This window comes from Lithobates pipiens, unplaced genomic scaffold (assembly GCF_037356315.1).
Source record: "Lithobates pipiens isolate NorthernLeopardFrog02 unplaced genomic scaffold, aLitPip1_a1.2 Scaffold_22, whole genome shotgun sequence".
Classification (NCBI taxonomy): Eukaryota; Metazoa; Chordata; class Amphibia; order Anura; family Ranidae; genus Lithobates; species Lithobates pipiens.
Window position 1 is genome coordinate 261180062 of NW_027507784.1, and position 18240 is coordinate 261198301.

Sequence of the window (18240 nt, forward strand, 5' to 3'; positions counted from 1 at the left end):
AGGTTTGTTAGAGAAACTTAGTGAACAAACAGCATCATGAAGGCCAAGGAACACACCTGACAGGTCAGGGATACATTTGTGGAGAACTTTAAAGCAGGGTTACATTATAAAAAAAATACCCCAAGCTTTGGACAACTTGCAGAGCACTGTTCAAGCCATCATCTGAAAATGGAAAGAGTATGGCACGACTGCAAACCTACCAAGACATGGCCGTCCACCTCAAATGAGAGCATTAATCAGAGAAGCAGCCAAAAGGCCCATGGTAACTCTGGAGGAGCTGCAGAGATCCACAGGTCAGTTGAGAGAATTTATCCACAAGACAACTATTAGTCGTGCCACAAATCTGGCCTTGATGGAAGAGTGGCAAGAAGAAAGCCATTGTTGTAAGAAAGCCATAAGAATTCCTGTTTACATTTTATGAAAAAGCCGCGTGGGGGACATAGCAAACATGTGGAAGAAGGTGCTCTGGTCAAATCATACCAAAATTGAACTTTTTGGCCTAAAAGCAAAATGCTATGTGTGGCATAAAACTAACACTGCACATCACCTTGAGCACACCATCCCCACCGTGAAATATGGTGGTGACTGCATCATGTTGTGGGGATGCTTTTCTTCAGCAGGTTCAGGGAAGCTGATCAGACGTGATGGGATAATAGATGGAGCCAAGCACAGGGCAATCTTAGACGAAAACCTGTTAGACTCTGCAAAAGAGATGGGACTGGGCGGAGGTACACCTTTTAGCAGGACAACAACCCTAAACATACAGCCAGAGCAATGGCAACTACCAGAGTCGCAGCAGTCGCACTTGCAATGGGCCCTGGTGTTCACTGTGTGGGGGGGGGGGGGGGGGCGCTGACTTTACTACTTCTCTAGTCTGCTTGGGTTGGAACAGGGACACTCACTGCACAGCACAGTGGACCGCCCACACTGTCTCTCCCTTGGGTCCGCCCATTCTATTTGCAACCGCAGGCTGATGATGGGGCGTGCAGTCTGGGAGCAGGAGGTTGCGGCTGCTGTGTGAGGAGACCCCATCTCCTAACAGATGTCAGTGGAGACATGTGGAGCGGAGAGACACGGAGCAATGCAGGGGAAACCTCAATCTCCTTTCTCTGTTTCAAAGATGAAACATGAGTGGTCTGTTTAGACCCCTGATATCTCACCCACAGTCCATATTCCCATCGCACACGTTCCTGGAATGAGCTCTTAAGTTATTGGGTGCTGTGGTGACGGCCAGCTGGATACTGGAACCTGTAAACCTGTATGATATGTAGATATCGCCAGCACACCAAGTATCGTCAATTTCGTCCAAACGTTTTTTTATTCAAGAAAGATCACATCACAAAACGGTGTAGTGCAATGTTTCTGAGCCACGCAGGACCAATACCTTATCTTATCACATGCCTGACAAAGGGGTCCTGCGTGGCTTCCAAAAAGTTGCACTACATTGTTTTGTGATGTGATATTTCTTGAATAAAAAAACGTTTGGATGAAATTGATGATCCTTGGTGTGCTGGCGAATATCTACATATAATATCTCAATCAAACCCCCCCTGCAAGGGGCTCCTAAACATTGTAAAAAAATTATAAAAATAAAATAAATTGTGAAAAAATGAATAAAGTGGTAAAAAATATAATAGAACTTCCAGGGTCCTAAAGGTCGCACTTGCGACTGGGCCCTGGCATTCCACCGCCATGGGGGCTCCCCGGCTGGGGGTCAGGGTGGCCCTTTATGGTTTCTTGCACCCGGGCCCTGAAGGTTCTAGTTACACCTCTGAGCCAGAGCTACAATGGAATGGTTTTGATCAAAGCATATTCATGTATTAGAATTGCCCAGTTAAAGTCCAGACCTAAATCCAATTGAGAATCTGTGGCAAGACTTGAAAATTGCTGTTCACAGACGCTCTCCATCATCTGACAGAGCTTGAGCTATTTTGCAAAGAAGACTAGGCAAAAAATTCACTCTCTAGATGTGCAAAGCTGGTAGAGACATACCCAAAAAGACTGTGCAGTCTGTAAGTATAGCGCAAGGTGCTTCTACAAAGTATTGACTCAGGAGGGCTGAATACAAATGCAAGCCACACTTTTCACATATTTATTTGTAAAAAAATTTTAAAACCATTTATCATTTTCTTTCCACTTGTGGTGTTCTATCACATAAAATCCCAATAAAATACATTTACATTTTTGGCTGTATGACAAAATGTGAAAAATGTCAAGGGGTATGAATACTTTTTCAAGGCACTGTATGTGTGCCATAAAGGGGCATTTAGAGTCAGACACCTGTAAAAGCGACGTTTGACATCCTGTGTTCATGGGACCTGACTACTCTAACTACCCTCTAGAAGAAAGATGCTTATACTTGCCTATTCTCAGGGCGCTCCAGTCTGGTCATGTGATCTCCCCAGCAGCCCAGCTTCAGGGGAGAGGAGGGAGAGCCGACAACGAATAGATTGCCTGAGTGGTGATGTCACCCATAGGCATACTATGGGGCATCCGTGGTCAGCTGCCCCTCCTCTACACTGAAGCCACTGCTGGGAGCCAATCACATGATTGGACATGGAGCACCCTGAGAATAGGTAAGTATATGCATCTTCCTTCTACAGGGTAGTTTGAATAGGAGTTAGGTGGAGGTGGGAGCAGATTTCAGAGTAGATAGTTATAGCCTGGAATTCCACTTTAAAGTGTTACTGTAACATGTGCCGAAACTAGCTAACGCAGGTCACTATATGTACAGAGTGTAATCAAACTTACTATCAGAGCTTGTCTTGCTCTGTACTTGCACCCTCTAGTGATAAAACATTATTTATCACATTTTATTTTGATGATGTCATGACACAAGAAAAATGGGACAACATGACAAATAAAATACATAGTTGTTAGGGGGTTATTACTGTCATGTATGTTGCAATCAGCATAGGACCTTTAAAGAAGTATTAAACCCAAAAGCCAAATTTTACATATTGCAGCTTACTAATCATTAGATGTGGTGGCTGAATTCGTTTTCCTTTTCTTTTTCTTTTTTAGGCCTTTTTCTCTCTGTTTTCACCTGGTGATCTGGCCATTAAAACCTCTCCTGTATTAGAGTGCTCCCAATCTGGATGAAGGAGCAAGAAAGACTCCTTTGGAGAGCAGCATTTTTAATCTGGGGGAAGGGGATTGTTAGATGTAGTAGCAGATTTAGGCATACCCCGCGTTTAAGTCCACAATGGGGTTTATTTACTAAAGCTGGCAAGTGCAAAATCAGACTCACTTCTGCAAAGAAACCAATGAGCTTCTAATCCCAGCTTGTTCAATTAAGCTTTGGTAATAAAACCTGTAAACTCATTGGTTTCTAAGTGAGCCTGATTTTGCACTTTCCAGCTTTAGTAAATATACCCCAGTGAGTACTTGAAAGTGGGGTATGCCTGTACATTGGAAATTCAAGCCAAACTCCAGCTAACACTTTTTAAACAGCACATAAATGAAAAGCTAAGCATTGTAAGCATCCATGACAGCGGTAAATGGTTTGTCTCATCCCTCTAGCTGCTACATCTGCAGAAAAACTTGTTCTGTTGAAAAACAACAGACTTACTGACTGGATCACTGAGCAGAAATAAGGGGAAAAAAAGCCCCCAAAAAAAGAAAACGAATGTAGCCACCATATCTAAGATTTGGTAATCTGAAGCACAATAAATGTTTGCTTTTTGGTTTAATACTGCTTGAAAGAGGTGTTCCAGCCTGGGTTTTTTTTTTTTTTAAAGTCAGCAGCTACAAATACTGTAGCTGCTGACGTTTAATATTGGTCCAGGGAGCCTGCGATGTCAGCACCCCAGCCTATCTTCAGATTGGCTCCTGGGTGCTGCCACTGGCATTCCTAGTAAGGGAAACCGACAGTGAAGCCTTTCGGCTTCCAAGCCGGTTCCCTACTGAGCATGTGTGAAGCGTGCTACGCTTTCTAACTGGCCCGGGGGCAGGGGGAGGGGGGGGCGAACTTCTGAGGGACGGCACCGTGGCGCTGTCTCCTGGAAGTGGGGAAGGGTACCTGTCGAAAGCAGGTACCCGTTCCCCTCTCCCCCATGATAGGTCCCAAATGTGGCACCGGGGGGGGGGGGGGGGGGGGACAGATAAGCGGAAGTTCCACTTTTGGGTGGAACTCCGCTTTAAGAACAAAACACACAAGAAATCACTTTCAAGGCTGCTGAAAGACCCAATAAATTATCAATGTTGTAAACAAGGTTTTATTCTTCTTTTTATTTAAGCTTTCTGTAAAAAATTATATCACACAAATCACTGAAGACCCAGAGTATCTTCTGTCCGAACTGCAACAACTTGATCACCAGTTATTTCCTCTTGCTATGAAATATCTGCTCACAGGGAAGAAACAAGACTTTACAGAGGTATGTGAAAACATGGTGCATGCTAACTAAACTACAGATGATGCTTTCCTTCATCAAGTTGTATGAGGAAAAAATTGTGTAATGGTGGCCATACACAGTGTGGTAAAAGTGAACAACTGATGTCTGATTTGACATATCAAATTGGATATTGATCAAGTGAGCAAAAAATTGTCATGAACAGGCAATGAGATATCAGATTGTGACGGCTTTGATCAACCAAAGTCAATCCGTTGTGGAGCGAAAAAACAATCGCACAGGGTCAATCTATGGCATTTTTGCACCTTTACATGTAGTTCGGTCATAAATCTTCCTCAGTACTGTCAGAATACAATAGCACAGAAGGGGGGGGGGGGGGGGCTGGGGGAATTCACTGATCAGCTTTGCAGTCGATTGGCTTCAGTGCTTATCAAAGGAAAATTTTCCGACAAGCCAGTTTGCAAGGGGTCGATCATTAGTTCAACTTCTTTGGATCGGGAACAGCCGTAGATGGATAGAAGTTGGGCTTGTCCATTCTGAACCAGCTGAATTTCGATCCAGCAGAACCAGGCCCCATCTGCCACAACTCTGGCAAACAGCTCTTGAGCGAGCATGGCGTAAATTGAAATCCCTGCAAGACTTTACCCTCTACAAATCTGCCCTTCTCAAATACAACTCCTGCCTCCACACTGCTAAACAAACTTATTACAACACTCTCATCAAAACAATCTCATCCAAACCTTCTCCAACTCCTTTCTACCCTTAATTCCTTACTTCACCCTCCCACTGCCCTTACCCACCAACTTGCTTACCGCTCAACAGATTGCCAACCATTTCAAAAGAAAAATCGACAAAATTCGCAAGAAGATATCTAGCATTCAACTTCCTCCCCTACCCAACACATCAGGTCCAACACCACACTCAATACTCTCCCCCTTCTGCCCAGTTATCATCGATATATAGCAAAAAAATGCAGCGCTATAAATTGATAAATATGTGTATGCCACAGCTAAATATTAAAGTACAAAGGTGCAAATAATATCCGTGATTTTGAACCATAAATCACGAAAATCAGTAAAATCAATACAGTGCACAGTGACAATTGATTAAGCAGGTGTTCAATGCTTCAATAATACACAAAGTACAAATATCCACATTCTATTAAAGTTGATAAATGACTTGAGTTCTAAGATAAAATCCTGGTGCACTGTGAAGTGAATCATTCATGAATAGTGGGACCTAAGATAAACTTGACCACGTGAGACCACCACCACAGAAAGACAGGGTGCTTACCAGAAAGCCAGTGACCGCCCTTACTCAGGGGGATCGTACAAGGCTTGTTGGATCTGAGATCCTGCTGGAGAAGTATCCTGGTAATTGGAGCCTGGGGAGATGTCCCAATGAGCCGGGCTTTCACCAGCTGATGGTTTCCACAGGCGCACCTTTTTACTTTAATATTTAGCTGTGGCATACACATATTTTTCAATTTATAGCGCTAAACTTTTTTGCTATATATCAGCTTATGTGACTACTATCTGGGTTATAGTGCTTAGCTGCTATAGGTTATTGCTGTCCATTATGGTGCAGATATTTATTTTAGTTTTCAGTTACCACCGATGAAATTGATAAACTCCTCTCCTCTCACAATTACTGCGACCACCTTCCCACTCTATCCTAAACTCCCTAACCCACATCTTTAACCTCTCCCTCTTGTCAGGCACCTTTCCTTCCCCACTCAAACATGCCCTGGTTACCCCCATACTTAAAAAACCCTCACTAGACCCCACCTGTTTGAATAACTTAAGACCCATCTCCATGCTCCCATTTGCCTCCAAGCTCATCGAATGCCTTGTCCATGACTGAATGAGTCGCTACCTCACGGACAACAACCTTCTCGACCCCCTACAGTCTGGCTTCTGTCCACAACATTCCACTGAAACTGCCCTACTAAAACTCACCAATGACCTACTAACACCTATTGTCATTACTCCATACTCATACTCTTAGACCTCTCTGCTGCCTTCGACACAGTTGATCACCAGCAAACTACATTCCCTTGGCCTCTGTGATTCTGCTTCATCTTGGTTCTCCTCCTACCTATCTCAGCGCACTTTCAGTGTCACTTACAACTCCATCTCCTCTTCATCTCTCTGGGGTACCCCAAGGCTCTGTCCTTGAGCCCCTCCTATTCTCGCTCTATACCTCTTCCCTGGGCCAGTTGATAACCTCCATGGCTTCCAATACCACCTATACGCCAATGACACTCAGATCTATCTCTCCACTTCTCAACTCACCCCCTCGATCTCCTCACAGATATCAAACTTACTGACTGACATATCGGTATGGATGTCACACCACTTTCTCAAACTCAATCTTTCTAAAACTGAGCTTGTTATATTTCCTCATTCCTGGTCCCCTCCCCCATGACTTTACCATTAAGATCAACAGCACAACCATTGGTCCCTCCACACATGCCAGGATGCTGGGTGTAATCTTTGACTCTGATCTCTTCTTCAGCCTCCACATCCAATCACTGGCTAAATCCTGCTGCCATTACCTCCTGCTCTCTAGCTCCTTTGTTACCTCATCTCATGCTCGCCTTCAGGACTTCTCCAGAGCCTCTCCCATCCTCTGGAACTCCCTGCCCCGGTATATCTGATTAGCCTCTAACCTGTCCACCTTTAGGAGATCCCTGAAAACTCACTTATTTAGGGAAGCCTATCCCACACCCACCTAACAACTTTGCCCAAGCCACCCCCATCAAATCACTCACCCCATCTATTACCTTTTGTACCACCACCCCCTCCCTTTAGAAAGTAAGCTCTACAAGCAGGGCCCTCCTGTCCCTTCTGTATTGAACTGTACTGTAATTGTACTGTCCCCCCTCTACATTGTAAAACGCTGTGTAAACTTTTGGCGCTATATAAATCGTGTATAATAATAATCTATGGCAAGGTTTAAGCTTACAGTACATTAGAGTGTTGGCCAGTTAAAATAATGCTCCTCACATTTTTTTAAAACATACTTTATTTGGTTGAGAGTTTCATCAAAACAAGAAAGAGCAGTTAAGAACCATATGAGATACCAAAAAATTCCAAACAAGCTATAAAAATGCATGAGCCAGCTGACCTCATTCTATAATCCAAGTGTGCACAATACACAAGATAATACAGTAAGGAGTAGCTGTATACCTTGGCGTATAAATGTGCCTTACATTTGAGGTCATAGGGAGGAATTCCTCCTTACATATAGCTAAAATGATCAATGGTGTCAGTGGTTACTTATGTGAGAGGCAGACTTTGCTCATTGCCCAAGGAACCTCTACCAACCTCTGGAGGATCCTTGGTTGAGAATGGCTTGTCTACGCTATACAGAGGAGACAGGTAAAATTTGTTTCATTTTAAACAATGCTTACTAGCAACTTTAGTCTGGTCCCAGGACATGTGGGGGTCTATTTATAAAGATTCATAAAACTTTACTCAAGGCTCGCATATTTTTCTCCTATTGGAATGCTGTATGAAATTTGCATGAAAATGTAAAAATAGAACCCTTTGGGGGTTATTTACGAAAGTAAAATCCACTTTGCACTGCAAGTACACCTGAAAGTGCACTGAAAGTGCACTTGAAAGTAAAGTCACTGTAGATCCGAGGGGGGCATGCAAGGAAAATAAATAGTTTCCACTCATTTCAGATCTACGCCTTATGCCGCGTACACACGATCGGAATTATGGTTGGAAAAAGGTCTGATGGTTTTCCCGATGGAATTCCACTCAAGCTGTCTTGGTGTGACACACGGTGACACACGGTCACACCAAATTCCGATAGTTTAGAACGCTGTGACGTACAACGCATATGACAGGACTAGAAAAAGGAAGTTCAATAGCCAGTAGCCAATAGCTTCCGTCTTGTAGTTGAATCTGAGCATGCGTCAATTTTTGCCCGTCAGAATTGCATACACACGATCGGAATTTCCAATAGAATGTTTTTCCGTCAGGAAAATTGAGAACATGCTCTCAAATTTGTGCTGGCGGGAATTCGGGCAGCCAAATTCCGATGGAGCATACACACGGCCGCATTTTCCGATGAAAAGCTCTCATCGATCTTTTGCTGGCCGAAATTCCGATCGTGTGTACGCGGCATCGGATTGAGAGCAACTGTACTTTCAAGTGCCCTTGCAATGCAAAGTGGATTTTCCTTTCGTAAATAACCCTCTCTGTCTTTTACTTCATTTTGGTAGCTAAAGTGTATGCATTGTCAAAACCTTTTTCTAGCTTTGAATAAAGTAGGGAAGGATCACCAGTACAAACAGAGAAGTGATTCTTCCCAATGGGAACACAGACACCAATAAAAACTTGACAGAGGGTCTAACCCTTTCTTATTTTATCAAAAACTAGCTAGTGTCAACTGTTGTGTATTTCTGTTGTTCCAGGACATCAGTATTTTTCTGGATTTTGAAACTATGAGAGATAAGGTATTTCAATGTCCCATAGGAAATCGGACACTATTTATCCTCACCTACCAGAAATGCCTTCGAGCTCTAAATTCAGCGGACTGTGTAGACATACTGGGACATGTTCTACGCATGTATGGGGAGATGTACTTGGACACAAATATGATAGTAAAATTGCCAACTGAAATATTAGACGACCCCTTCCGAAACCTGTAAGTATGATGCCCATATGCAATTATTATCTGGGACATAGTATTGTTATATCATATCCTTTAATTTCATATCTACATGAGTGTATTCTTTATTTAGCTGTTCAAGAGGAAGTAAACCCTGATGGGTTTACTTCTTCTTTGTCTCGCTGCAAAGGTAAAGCATAATGGACTACTATGCATCGCATAGTAGCCCATTATGTGTCACTTACCTGACACAGGAGCCAGCGATGTCACCGCTGTCCACTGTAGTACAGAGCGTCCATCTTCTTATGGGGTATCGCTGCTCTGGCCAATCACAGCACCGGAGCAGGATAACGTCACACCCGCGCATGCAAACAGGAGCCGCCACTATTGGCATATCGCCGTTAGCAGCAGCATGCTGCTAACAGCGATAGTGCGCCTGCGCGCCGCTGTCTACGGTGCATTCGCCGTAGACAGCAGTACCTGTCTTTTAGCAAATATCTCCTAAACCGTGTAGGTTTAGGAGATATTTCTTGGACCTACAGGTAAGCCTTAATCTAGGCTAACCTGTAGGTCAAAGTGGCTTGTAAGAGTTTACAACCACTTCAAGTAACGCAATGGGGGTTATTTACTAAAGGAAAAGCCACTTTGCACTGCAAGTGCGCTTGGAAATAAAGTCGCTGTAGATCCGAGGGGGGCATGCAAGGAATATAAAAAACAGCATTTTAGCTTGCACATGATTGGATGATAAAATGGCAGAGCTTCCACTCATTTCAGATCTACCTTTAGATTTAAGCCCCATACACACTATCAGATTATCTGCTGAGTTTTTCCTTCAGATTTACCAAAACCATGTAGTAGAAGGGCCTGCCTGATTGCACACACATTGAAACTCCTAAGGTTTGTCCTCATATTATATGGTTTTGGTAAATCTGAAGGAAAAACTTAGCAGAAAATCTGATAGTGTGTATGGGGCTTTAGAGCGACTGCACTTCTAAGTGCACTTGCAGTGCAAAGTGGATTTGTCTTTCGTAAATAACCCCCAATATGTTTCAAAAGAAACACAACAGAGCATCGTTGCTCGGTAAGTTTATAGAATAATAAGTGTATTCCATATATATAACAGATTTTAACTTCCTATGAATTTTGTGAGGACTTGGTCTAAAAGATGGAAATAGCAGATGGTTTGGGATTATGCAAAAAAATGTAAGGTCCACTTAACCCACCATCTTAAAATACAAACTGAAATAAATAAAAGTGTTAAAACATTAGAAGAAAAATGTAAGTGTAAAAAAAGAAAATTAGGATCCAGAATTTCACGAGAAGATGCTCCAGCACTATGTAAGACTCCATTCTTGTGAAGTTTGCGATCTTTGTACAAAGATCAACAAACTGTATCCTCATAAAGTGTGTACTTGACCCCCCCCATCGCTCCATCCCACACTGCGCACCATACCCATATCCCCCCCCCCCCCGGCCACCAGCTCACTTACCATGTGCTGCTCCCAGGCAGTGGCCTCCCCCCTCAGTCTCCTCCGTGTCCCAGCTCTGTCAGTCGGGTTTCCCATGTTTCTCCTCAGCAACACGGCAGCCATATGTCTCCTCCTTCCTCCTCATAGGACAATAGGATAACTTCTCCTTTCGGACAATCAGGGGAAACGGGTCTCACAACCCGCTTCCTGATTGGCCAGGAGGAGAATCAGTTTGACAATAGTGAATATACATTCGCTATTGTCACACAACTGGCTGGGCTCAGGGTGCAGTGCTCTGTTCCCCGAGCCCACCCTTTTTGAAGCTTCAAAAAACAAACAAACATTGAAATCCATATGTCTTGTGCCCTTCATGTAGATTAGGTGGACACATGGATAGGGGGCAGCGCCCCTAATGGACGGGCCACCACTGCCCCACACCCTTCCCCAGCACAGAGCAGGTGATTTACAGCTACAGATGGGAATGTTTCCCAGTAAGGCTGTGTGTGTGTGCTGTCTTTTCCCTCCACTCAGGTATCAGATTACAGTCAGCTCTGTGCACTGTGCTGTGCAGTATGTAACATCAGATCCTGTCCTCTGCCTCTTGGAAGCAGAAGAATACTATCTAAACTGTGTACTTTTGAAGGCTGTGGAGGAGATAAGGCTGCAGATAAACAGTAGTATATACCAGCCTTTTTCAACCAGGGTGCCCAGGAGTTGAATACACAACCTTTCAGCTCTTTCCAGACTGGGAAATTCTTTGAAAACACTGTGAAATGAACAGAGAGTACAACAGTATGGTGTAAGATTAACAATAACATTCAAATTGAATTTAATGTCTTACACTCACGAAAGCACATATTTACATGCATATCACAATATTCTATAAAATACAAAATTACTTAGGTGTTTTAATGAAGAGGGCACTCCCTTGAAATGCATAAGCCAGGATGCAAGAATGAGGCAGTGCTTATATTGGCCATGAGGTATAGATGGTCAGACAGCTATGCCCTTTGGCTGTTTTTATGGAAGATTTGTGGTAAGCATGTACATTAACCACTTCAATACAGGGCATTTTCACCCCCTTCCTGCCCAGGCCAATTTTCAGCTTTCGGTGCTGTAACATTTTGAATGACAATTTTGCGGTCATGCAACACTGTACCCAAATAATTTTTTTCCCCCACAAATAGAGCTTTCTTTTGATGGTATTTGATCACCTCTGCGATTTTATTTTTTTGCGCTATAAATAAAAAAAAGAGCATCAATTTTGAAAAAAAACACAATCTTTTTTACTTTTTGCTATAATAAATATCCCAATTTAAAAAAAAAAATCAACTCATTTTTTCCTCAGTTTAGGCCGAAATGTATTCTTTTACATATGTTTGGTAAAAAAAATTGCAATAAGCGTATATTGATTGGTTTGCGCAAAAGTTATAGTGCCTACAAAATAGGTTATTAATTTATGGCATTTTTATTATTATTATTTTTTTTACTAGTAATGGCGGCGATCTGCGGTTTTTATTGTGACTATGACGATATGGGCGGACAGATCGGACACATTTGACACTATTTTGGGACCAGTGACATTTATACAGCGATCAGTGCTATAGAAATGCACTGATTACTGTGTTATTGTCACTGGCAAGGAAAGAGTTAACACTAGGGGGCAATCAAGGGGTTACATGTGTTACCTAGGAAGTGATTTGAACTGTGGGGGGAAGGGACTGACTAGGGGAGGAGACCAATCGGTTTTCCTATATACTAGGAACACATGATCTGTCTCCTCTCCCCTGTCAGGACATGAATCTGTGTGTACACACACACAGATCCACATTCCTGCTCTGTCATGAGCAGTCGTGGGTGCCCGGCGGACATCGCGGCCGTTGGGCACGCGCATCAGCTCCTCGTGGCGTGGTGGGCACACGTGCCCCCTATACCGCAGAGAAGCCGAGGACGTCATATGACACCCACCCAGGATGGGAGATCCCATCATATGACTATAGCTGGGTAATGAAGTGGTTAAAGTGGATTTAAACCTGAATTATGGAATTTGAGCTGGGCACTTTAGCTGCAGTGTTTTCTTATCTCTCTTGAAAGCACTATATCCCTTGGCTTTCACCTGCTCTGTTCTTCTGTTATCAGCCTGATCATTTCTGACAAATTCCTAGACACAGGAGATAAAAGCAGGAAAATTTTGTGTCGGGGAGGAATAAATTATCAGGCAGCTTGCCATGTCACAGAACACCTCTGAGAGTCTTTGCTTATGTAGAGAGGGGGTGTGTGTCTTTCCTCCAATCAGCTGTCTTGGCTGTATGTCCATACTTCACACTCAGTGCTAAACAGGAAGAGAAAATCTCCTAACACAATCTGAACTTTCTAAACAGTATATAAAGGTGAAGACAGCAGATATTCATGTAAAACTTATGTAGGGAGATTTGTTTCATCCCTGTGTATCATCTGAGGCTGTTCACTTTACTCTGTATATGTGAGTACAAGACATTAAATAAAATGAAGGTGTTATTGAGGATTTTACACTGTCTGTTCATTTCACAGTAATGTATAAACATCTGTTTCCACACTTCTCCATTACCCCAATCCACCATTGTAGCCACCCCAAAATAAATATAGATGGCTGGCCATAGATGCAATATTCTGGCCTTCAACCACGGATTGAAGGAAAGGAAATCGCTTGATTCCCCCATCGACACAGTGTTGATAGGGGAATCCCTCCTGCTGTGCTATTGTATTCTGACAGAGGGAGGTTTCCCCACCCTCAGAGTGCAATAATCACTGCCGGCAGCTATAGCTGCCGGCAGTGATTGTACAAAAAAAAACCTACAGACTGGTTGTACTGAGGTTGTTCGAAGTTCGGCCAGTTCCTCCTGAACAGGTCAAGTTTCAATTCGTCTGTGACCTGGGAAAAGTGTGTGGGCCACTACGATAGGTTCGATAGGGAGGGAGTATGTAGACAGTAAATCTGCAGCTGCTGCTAGAGTGCTGACAGGGGGGGTGAAGCCTGTTCTGGCTCCTGCAAAGGTACATGAAAGGAAGGGTGACCTTTGGAAGTCACAAATCTATGGTGTCCTGCTGCAGTAAAGGAATGGAGTGGCAACCTCAGCCTGGACCCCGACCAGGCCATGCCCCAATCCGTTTCACTCTGCCCCCTGGAGCTTAGTCATGGAGAGCATACCATCTGTGGCTGGCTTGTAAAGACTTGCTCAAGGTTATCTTCCCATGTAATGCAGACACCAAGCTCTGCACTGTGGCAAACAGTCCCAAGTTAGAAATCTGTTCCAGTGGCCTGCAGGGGTTGCCTGCTATCAAGGGATGCATTCTGTAGTCCATATAATGTACATACTCCCTTTATGACTACTCACATACCCTGTTTATGACAGTATGGGGTTGATTCACTAAAACTGGAGAGTGCAAATCTGGTGCAGCTGTGCATAGGTACCAATCAGCTTCCAAGTATTTTTGTCAAAGCTTAACCTCCCTGGCGGTATGATTATTTCAGATTTTTGATGCTCAAAGCAGTACAATGTTTTGCATGGAAATTTGGCGTTTTATATTGTAGGCCTGTAATTCTTAGGAATAACACACTTAAATCTGTCCAAACAAGTGTCTAGTAGAAATCCAGGGTATAATAAAGTTTGAAACACGAAATCATGAAATATAATATAATAAATAACTATAAATAATTATAACAAATAATAATAAAAATTATTCAATAATTTAATCAAATCAAAAACACTGAAATTTGCTCAGTTGCAGAATTGTCGCTGTCTTTACTTTCAGTGTTTGATGACGGATTTCCCCAACAAATCACTATCGCTCAATTCTGCAAGATTTTAATTTATTATCGCTGTTTTCTATCTGGTCTTAAACCACTTTTGATGTAAAGGGACACTTTTTGGTTGCTATGGACAATCTCCAGTTTCCAGGCAGAAAGAACAGCACAGGCATACCCCACTTTTAAGTACACAATGGGGTTTATTTACTAATGCTGGAAAGTGCAAAATCAGGCTCCCTTCTGCATAGAAACCAATGAGTTTCCAGGTTTTATTACCAAAGCTTAATTGAACAAGCTGGGATTAGAAGCTCATTGGTTTCTATGCTGAAGTGAGTCTGATTTTGCACTTTCCAGGTTTAGTAAATAAACCCCATTGTGAAAAGCAGGGTATGCCTGTATTTATAATATAAAACTGCAAGCAGGGCACTGGACAAACCACTAGGGACAAAAGGGATGTGAAATGATGTGATACAGTAATGTAATCTGTGAGATTACAGTGTACGTGTAATGTATGTATTATTTTTTGAATTTGGAGCCATGCGCCATCCTCATGCCTCGCAACGCTCACAGGGAACGGAGCTCAGCACTGTGATAGATTCGGCGGAGGACCACGGCTCACACACACAGCAGGGAGACATCGCAGGATCCTGGGGACAAGGTAAGTAACTTTCCCTGGATGCTGCGATGCGACCCTGAGTGTGGCTCGGGGGTTATCGCTTTTGGTACTGAAAATTCACCCCAAGCCACACTCGGGATTACCGCCAGGGAGGTTAATTGAACAAGCTGAAGTTAGAAGCTGATTGGCTACCATGCACAGCTTCACCAGATTTAGCACTCTCCAGTTTTAGTAAATCAACCCCTATGTGACAATAAACAAATATCTAAAGTTTTAGAAACATGTTTTTTTTGTAACGTCAGCTTTCCATTCAAGGCGCACAGGCCCTGATTTATGATTCTATCCTTTCTATCCTCGTTTTCTAGGTCATCTGTGTTTAGAGATCTGTATGATAAAATGACCGCTACCAACCAAAGAGCTGTGTATGAGTGGATGACTCAAACTCTTCAAAAATCATACGCTGTTTATGGTGAGTGTAATTGTGTAAAGTACTTTTACAGCCTTTTGCTGATAGTGTATATGAAATGTTCCCCTGTTCTTTGATCTAGCTTGTTACTGCAGAGTAACAGGATAGCCAATGAAAAGAAAGTGAGAATCAGTGGAGCACATAGTGGCTCACTAACCTCCATTGCAGGATACACCTGTTAGTAGAAGAGAGAGCATCTCAGGACAGCGGAGTCTCCCTTACCATGTACAATAACTCGCTTGAAGATACAATTACATCAAAGGCAAATGAAATTGTAAACTTCTGTTTCTTTGCTTTTGAGAAGTCAATGCATTGTACATATAGTTGGCAACATTTTTTAAATTATTTCTACAGTCAGTTTGCTGCTGAGCCATCTAAGCTTGTAACATACAGCAAGCATTGTCAAGGTAAATTTTGTACTGTGACTATAATTTCTTTGTTGTTTATCTCAATGCTGCCCTTCAGAAAAAAAAAGTATACCAGTGCACTGAATTAAAGAGTTAAATGACACTTATATTGTTTAACCACTTGACCTCCAGAAGATTTACCCCCCTTCAGGACCAGGCCTTTTGTGATATGGCACTGCGTTATTTTAACTGACTATTGCGCAATACCCAAATAAAATGTATCTCATTTTTTTTTCCACAAATAGAGCTTTCTTTTGGTGGTATTGGATCACCACTGTGCTTTTTTTATTTTTTATGCTATAAACACAACATCTGCAATAAAAGAATTAAAAAAATCGAATTTCTTCATAAATTTAGGCCAATATGTATTCTGCATGTATTTGGTAAAAAAAAAAAAAAAAAATCCCAATAATTGTATATTGATTGGTTTACGCAAACGTTATACTATGGGATGTTTTAAATGAATAATTGCGCTAATATTAACCTACTAATATTGCACAGTGTACCACCAAATTAAGTGAATAATTATGAACATATAGTGAACCATACAAAATATAAGAAATATATGAAATTCCTTCTGTGTAATAAAGCAAACATTTGCCACAAGTAAAAGAATATCACATTCCATTGTGTACAAACCAAAGTCTCTGCCAATAAATTCACATACGTGGGACTAGATAATCAAGCCTTAATGAGTCTTCTGAGTAACAGATGGTTCATTCAGAGATTGCACTGCTGATTCCCGTGCGTGGACTTGCAACTTTCAGCAGGCTTCCATAACATGAAAAAAAAGGAACAAACAAGACCATTGCTCAGATAATATAACAAAGTGATCCCTATTTAGTTAGGGTGGACCTCACTCACACTTCCCCGCAGGATAGAAATGATCAGGTGCATACAGCAGAACGCTGGGATCTCCTCATATGCTGACAGTGCACACAAAACACTGCTGGTAACATCACAGGCTTCTCCTCTCAACTAGTTTCATCACTAGACACGTGACATTTTCAAGGGTGCCTACTATGATATATGTACTGGGATCTTTTTATTTTATACTAGTAATGGCGTCGATCAGCGGAACTGCAATATTGTAGCGGACAATGGGACACTAACTGACACTGACGCAAAAAAATGCACTCTCACTGTACTACTGACACTGGCTGGAAAAGGGTTAACCATCTAGGGAAATCAAAGGGTGTGTGCACTGTGTGCCTAGCCAGTGTATGTGTTTACTGTGTGTGCTGCTTTTACTAAAAATGTATAAAAATTATTGGAGTAAACTCTAGAGCAGCCATTTCGAGCAGGGTTCCTTCATAGGTTCCTTGGAGTTCTTTGAGCTCTGGTTGATTTTTCTCCTATTTAGTGGTACCTGCATAGTTCAGGGGCTAACGCAACTTGACAAAGGCACCTGTATGACTCCAATGATCGTTTAAGCTGTCTGCCATTCTGATCACCAATGTGTGTGTGTCTATGTGTATGGGCATTCTTCTAACTATCTACCACAGTATGGGGAATTTTCCACACTGATTCCTGATAAATTGATTTCAGCAGCAGTTACAATTATTTCAAGGTTTCTTGTGGGGTAAAAAGCTTGAAGGAGGCTACTCTAGAATGTATTCACAGTGTACACCTATTCACTTCAATGTATGAAGAGGTACCCTGTATTGTATTATGTGACCTGTTGGGGAGTTTCATCAGTGGTGCCATTGCTGAAATCTGAGCGTTGTACACCGTAGATGCCCCCAGGTCTTGCCAATTTCCAGGATGTACTGCAGTGATGGATATTCTGGAAAGTAAGACCAAATATAGATAGCTATGGATGACAGGGAAGTATTTATTATCTTATTGTAGAAATCTATTCTGTGATTACAGAAGCCAATGGATCGTCATCATGGGTAACTGCAGAGAGTCTCTGGATATTGGGCCAACTTATGGTTCTTTTACCACTGAATGAAATCAGCAAAATAAATATCAATGAGGTTGGTTAAACAGAAAAACGTTTTTTTCTTCAGGTGTTTTTATTTTGAACCTTTCACTAGTCTATGTGACAATTATTCTGACAAACTTTTATGTATGAACAAAGTAGAGACAAGCAGTGGGGACCATCAGCTATCTGAACTCATCCAAATCCAACATAACAATTAAACTATTGGGAATACATATAGAATAAACATAAATGCAATTACATTGATTATGCACGTTCCAGGGGCAGCTCAACAATAGCTGCATCTTAAAAGCAAGTCAGTAATATTGTAAATATATTGTGAAAGCAGCACAAAGATTGCAGAATCTGAACCCCTAAACTTCGTCCACTGAGTTCATAATAGCAGAAAAGCCTGATATTCTGTGAGACATAGACTATAACTAAGCGACATGTCTTATCACCCTTGGGTTAATGGGACAACATTTAATTGGTGCTTTGGCAAAAAAGAAATATCAGAGAATGTTCGTCTGTTTGGATTTTTTTATGGGTGGATAAGGGAGCACTGAAATGTCTGTTGGCCCTTACTAACCATC

At 42.2% G+C, this 18240-nt stretch overlaps 1 protein-coding gene across 2 annotated transcripts in view; it reads left to right on the forward strand.

The window, feature by feature from the left end:
• Positions 1-18240, forward strand: part of OTOA (otoancorin) — a 187691-nt gene that overhangs the window by 39031 nt on the left and 130420 nt on the right. For both annotated transcript variants that reach the window (XM_077449009.1, XM_077449010.1), the window contains 4 exons: positions 4239-4376; positions 8782-9014; positions 15216-15319; positions 17596-17702. In XM_077449009.1, coding sequence (XP_077305135.1) covers positions 4239-4376; positions 8782-9014; positions 15216-15319; positions 17596-17702 — 582 coding nt within the window. The remainder of the gene's footprint in view (positions 1-4238; positions 4377-8781; positions 9015-15215; positions 15320-17595; positions 17703-18240) is intronic.